Here is a 6,000-nt window from a genome sequence, read left to right as displayed (position 1 = left end):
CGTTCCATTATTGTTAGACCTGTGGTCTGAGCTGTGGTATGATTTTGGTTTTGAACCTTCTTTTAAAAAAACAAATGTTTTCTCTAAGACCAACCTTGAGAAACCTCTCAGTTACAAAAACCACATAACTGCTCTTGAAAGTCATTGGACTGACTGCCACATCAACACTGTTTAGCTCAGAATAGTTCTCTATAGAGGAATTCAAAATAAACATTTTGGTTCCCTTGGAATAATAAGAAACAATGGTTGTTTAACTCGTCAATCTGAAATATGTGGACAAGCCACTATGGTTTACACAACAAACACAAAGAACCACATAAACAAACTTTTATGATTTAAACAACTGTTTTTTGTATTTTCCGTCTGGCTGTACCTGCTACACACTGGTGTGATGTGAAACAGTTTATTTAAAGCTTGCTAGGGACATATAAATCCCTAAAACCATGTGCCTGTCTTAAATGGCACCCTATACCCTACATAGTGCACTACTTTTGACCAAGGCCCATAGGGCTTATGTCAAAAGTAGTTCCCTATATAGGGAATAGGGTGCCATTTGGAATGCATCCCCTGAGATCACAACACAAAAAGTTACATTAATCCCCAGTCAGTTCCTCCTTTAGCACCACACCAGAGCCCTGTTCCCAGAGCAGTGTACTAGCTATTTCCTGTTCCACCCTCCTGGGTTAACACTGAACAGAGCTTCCTCACTGTGGCATGGCCTAGAGCTGGAGATAGCCCTCACACACAGAGGCCAGGTTAACAGGACACTCACTACAGCACAAGTATACCTCAGACTGAGTGTAAGTATGTATGTATGAAGGTCTGGGATAGGCAACGAATGTTGTTTTGGGATTTTTGGTAAATGCTAATCAAGCTAATTTCTCTCTGGGTTTTTTGATAAATGCTAATCAAGCTCATCTCTCGCTCTCCTCTCTCTTCTTTTCTCTCTCAACACCTCCCTTTTGACAGCCTCTCTTGGCCCAGGTTCGGCCAGTCCTCCCTCTCTCTGAGTAGAGGCAGTGGGGGTGGAGCACAGCTGATGTTGAGGAGAGAGGCAGCGGTGGTGGAGCACAGCTGATGTTGAGGAGAGAGGCAGCGGTGGTGGAGCACAGCTGATGTTGAGGAGAGAGGCAGCGGTGGTGGAGCACAGCTGATGTTGAGGAGAGAGGCAGCACGTGTGAAGGCTGTTCTCTAACGGACTATCTTCAGCTTTACAGAGAGGCCAGGTCAAGCACCCCTGAGCCTTGGATCTTTCCTCATCTTAACCAGCAGTATAACAGCCTGATGGGACTAACTGCTCCTACTCCTCTACGCCTCTGAGATCCTCTGATTTCTCCTCCACTTTTTTCACAGCCTGTGGCAGTATTTGCTTTCCACAGAGATGGACAGCTGCTCAGTCTAGCCTTAGAATCATTGTTGGATCTGTGGATTGACTGTGAAGCCACAAATTCAACTGACTTTATCAAGATTAAGGTGAGTGAGTGGTTTTAGTTCACTTGTGTTGTTGAATAGTGTTGTCACTATTTCTGTATGTAGGACCGACTGTTGATGTCCTCACAAGAAGATGTATTCTCTTGCCTTTTTACATGTTATGTTTTCTATGGAAGAGATTGATTTCCTATCAATTTAGGGAAAAACTTTGAGTTTACCGAAAAAGGTGATCCTGTACTCTGGAAGTAACAACATGGCATGGAGGTTTATTAGTAGAGACTGTTATTAACTCTTATTAATGTCTGTACTTCATAATGCCACATCTATAAAACTCTTTATAGGCACTGTAGCAGCAACAGAAGCAGAGACCCAAACCGCCTCTACATCCTCACTTAAACATGATCAGAGCAGTCTGTCTCCCAGCCTGTCACACATGTATGTTGTTAAAGACCACTTGTGCTTTTGGCAGTTTTGTTGTCTCTATGTTTGTTGTATTATGACAACAACCTTATCCATTAAACTTACTGTGTTTTTGGATTATATCTGTTTTAAGGCACCAGTGACAATAATAAGACTTATGGGAAATTCCACGACAACAGAGTGATATTGAGATTTTAACAGAATGACGGTTTGTGCTTTTGGTGCCGTCATTCTGTTACCAAACTTTGCATCTGCACTGTTCTTCAAGTAAATGTGCTTTTGTAAAATTCTGTGGAAATTGTTAAAAGTTGTCCTTGTACATAGTTGTATGGTTTGTTTAACTTTGCAGTCATTGGTTTTTGTTTGGCATACATTTTAAAGTGAAAAATCTGAGTCTGTGTTACCGTAGAATTTCCCTTAGGTATTCAAAGGTTTAAAATGTCCTCCTTTGAATCTGATTGGTTTATCCAAGCAGGAAATGTGTAGGGTTGAAAGCAGAGGGTTTAATGAGGTATATAAACACGCACGTCCACGGTTAATTCCAGGAGTTATTGAACTTGTCTGGTAGGTGTTAATGCTGTCTGTCTTAGAATTTGTTGACCAGAACTGTGTAACTTAAAGAGCCATCACCAGTTACCGCCGGTATGTAGCCTGTAGATATTTTGAGACTTTGAGAGAAACTTTTATGTCGGTAACATTTCTTGTTGGGTGTGATAAAACTGCTTGGAGAGTGACTTGGTATACATGGCTATTCAAAGAGAGGGAGGGAGGGGAAGGAGAATGTGCTTGAAAGGGAATACATTTCAAGATGCCAAGAAGTAGACTATAAACACACAAAAAAGTACAGAAATGTGTCTTGTGCATTTTTCAATCGAAGAGAGCTTTTGTGCCTCTTTTAAAAAAAGAGCCTTCCTAACCTTGATCCTTTTCAATCTGCCTGACTCATGGAGATGAAACACCATCCTGGTAATTCGTAGAATTTGGGAAATTAAAATCGAGGCCAAGCAAGGCCTAATTAAATGAAAATATTGTTTGTCTTTAAATGAACTGAACTGAAAACAAAATTACTCCCAGCACTTGTCATTAAATCCTGAAAAAAAACAAGGATGAAGTTGGTGAGCTATTTCCTTCCAAAAGTCAAATCAATTATCTAGCCAAGATAACTACAAGCAGAGAACCCAGGGCCCTGATGGGGCAAGGCGGCAAGGCCCACCATCTCCCATGAGTCTGTGGGCCAACAAAGTAGCAACGCTGCCAATTGCGGCCACCATTTAATTGGCAAAATGTGCTTTTGAGAGTGAACAGGGTCAGGGTCTGCTGCCAAGAGTCGGCGGGATAAAGATCAGGGAGGGAAAACACAGGGGCCTGATGGGCCTGATGATAGCTGGCATGATTTTAAACTCCCAGAGGAAAGACACAGCTAAAGAGCAACATTCTGCCAGTGCCTCAACTGTTGTTGAATTGCATGCAAGCAATGAGGGAGGAAATCAGTCAGCAGTCATTGGATTTCATGAACACTTTGTTGTCCTATTCCGTCCCCCAATCCCCAGATTAACTCTCAACCTCTGTAACACTGTATAGTGTTATTTGTCTTTTAGATCTCTCCTCCCTTTCTCTTTGGCTCCTCCTCGCTGTGAGACTCCACACAGACAGACTTTTAGCATGCATGTGAAACACGTATTTCTGTGGGAAAAGTGAACCCCCCACTCTGAGCACACAGGAAAGGGATAGCTGGGTCACTGCTACGGAAATACCAGAAATACGAAGCAATTAGTGGTTAAGCAAGCACACTGACTGAACACAATGTGTACACCCCAGTGACCTCTGACCTCATTGAATTGTAGTGATGATGGTTGGGTGGGGAATAGGTGGAGGCATTCTGTTACACTCTCTTCTAAGCCTTATGAGACTCCTAAGGACCAGAGAATGAGCTCAGACAGTTAGACACTGAGTGCTGGCTGTTCAAAATGACAGTCCGTTCCTCCCATTGGAAATGACACATGGCGTCATAGTAAAAGAGGAAATGTTGATTGTTTCCTGTCTGTGGGGGCAGTTCTGACGATATGTTAATTCTTTTTGAACTACAGGTCCTTGTATTGGAGACGGGCCCGGAACTGACACCATAGAGACCTAGAGATGTGATGACCAGAGAAGTCGTCAAAACAGAAGAACTCGTAATATGGAACCAATTAGAAAAGACATGGAGCTGCTAAGTAACAGCATGGCGAGCTATGCTCACATCAAAGGTGAGACATCCGTGTTTGTTCTTCTTATAGTTCTAGGATAAAGCAACCCTTTATTAATTCTGATGCTTTAAGAAAGCTTTCCGAAAGATCTGTAACCTCTGAGTAGAACCACCATCCTTTCCAGGGACTTGTGTGTTCTGTTAGCTTTGGCTTGACACCCCTGTACCGTGAAAGTGTCTGCATGCTTGACCTCTCAAATATTGTGTAAAGTTCCTCATTTCCTGCACTCATATTACAGCCAAAGGAAAGTGGCTTATACAGTAAGACCCATCAGGGGCCCTTTGTGAAGAGATTTGCCAAGAACTGATACCAAACAAGGCATTGTTAAAGTCAATTCACATGCTGTTGCATTTAGTTTAAATGAAACAAATAATTGGCTGAACCCCTGGCAATGTAGCTAATAGCATCAAAACCAACCTGATCTTGCAAGCTCACACAATCTGTTTTCACAAGGCTATGTAAGTGAGTGATCTAAACTGTTTTTCCTAAACCCATCCAGCCAACCCAGAGAGCTTGGCTTTGTACTTCATGATGGGTGTGTGTTTTGGCCTGCTCCTGGCCCTGTGCCTCCTGGTCACTGGCATCGCCTGTAGCGCCCGTCGTGGTCGCACCAAGAACAGGAACGCTCCCCACTCCCTAGAGAGGAGAAAACTGAAGTCTAGCGAAGAAGATGAGGAACAGGAGAAAGTGGATGTGGAAGAAGGGGAGGAGGTTGAGATCCCTAAATTAACTGCGGTGCCTTTGAGCAACCGCAGCAGCCAATCAAACGGTACTTTGAGGAACGTGTTTGCATCGACGGATGAGCTGGAGAGGGCGAGGCAACTGGAGGAGAGGGAGCGCATCGTCAGAGAAATCTGGAGAAATGGGCAGCCTGATATACTGGCCACTGGGACAGGGACCATCGGACGGGTACACTACCTCTAAAGCACCTAAAGTCACTCAATGACATATTAACATTTTATTAACCCTGAACTTATAATGGTTTATCTACTTCAGACAGAGACTGTAGAGGACTTTACTGGGCAGGCACAGATTCACCTTCATCTTTTCATTCAATGTGTATTTTCAACAGTTTTCATTAATGTATGACTATGGCAAATGTGTTGCACAATACAATGTACGCTTTTATGTTTATACTTCAATGAGTATCCATATACATTTTTTATTTTGGTAATAAAAAGTAGAATTTCATGACCATTGGACATTTACACATTGATTTACAATGCAGACAGCTTAGAGAAACAACCACCAATATCGCTGTCTCATGTATGTTAACATTTGCTTATTGACTTACATGGTTGTCAGGCTGCTCCACACAGTCAGCTCCAAGCTCCAACCCTCCATGTTAATCTTAGCCGGCTACAAGTCTTCCCACAGAATCCCCCATCCTTTAACCCCTCATTAGCCACCATCTCTGACCAGTAACTTCCTGTTTTCCTTTCCAGTCCCAGCAGTCTCGGTTATAGCAGCAGCAACACTGTGGATTCATAAATGGCACTCTACTCCCTACATGGTGCACTACTTTTGACCAAATTCCTAAATGATTCCATTTGGGATGCACACCTGTTTTCCCTTTCCACACTCCCTGCAGCGCCTCTCTCTCTCTCTCTCTCTCTCTCTCCTGAAGAGGTTGTTCAGGACTTATGAAAAGGTCATTTGTCCCCAGGCAAGATAACTGTTGTGTGCCCCAAATGACACCCTATTTCCTACCAAGTGCACCACTTTTAACTGGTCAAAAGTAGTGCACTATATAGGGAATAGGGTGTCATTTTGGACATACCCTGTGCTGTACTGTAGTTACCAAGGCACTACTTCCGTTGTGCAAAGTCCAGTGCATCCCAGCTATGTCCCAGGGGATCCTCTTTTTTTGGCTTCCCTGGGTGAGTTTTCCCCTTCAAACCCA

General features: G+C 43.2%; 1 protein-coding gene across 1 annotated transcript; it reads left to right on the top strand.

The window, feature by feature from the left end:
• Window positions 1-707: 707 nt before the first annotated feature.
• Window positions 708-5,294, top strand: LOC115175605 (protein eva-1 homolog B). The gene is made up of 4 exons (XM_029734977.1): window positions 708-800; window positions 970-1,473; window positions 3,939-4,097; window positions 4,597-5,294. The coding sequence occupies exons 3-4, from the start codon at window positions 4,031-4,033 to the stop codon at window positions 5,019-5,021; spliced, it is 492 nt and encodes a 163-aa protein (XP_029590837.1). The 5' UTR covers window positions 708-800; window positions 970-1,473; window positions 3,939-4,030; the 3' UTR covers window positions 5,022-5,294.
• Window positions 5,295-6,000: the final 706 nt, after the last annotated feature.

Source organism: Salmo trutta, chromosome 36 (genome assembly GCF_901001165.1).
Source record: "Salmo trutta chromosome 36, fSalTru1.1, whole genome shotgun sequence".
In the NCBI taxonomy this organism is placed as follows: Eukaryota; Metazoa; Chordata; class Actinopteri; order Salmoniformes; family Salmonidae; genus Salmo; species Salmo trutta.
This window is presented reverse-complemented; position numbering and strand designations above follow the sequence as displayed.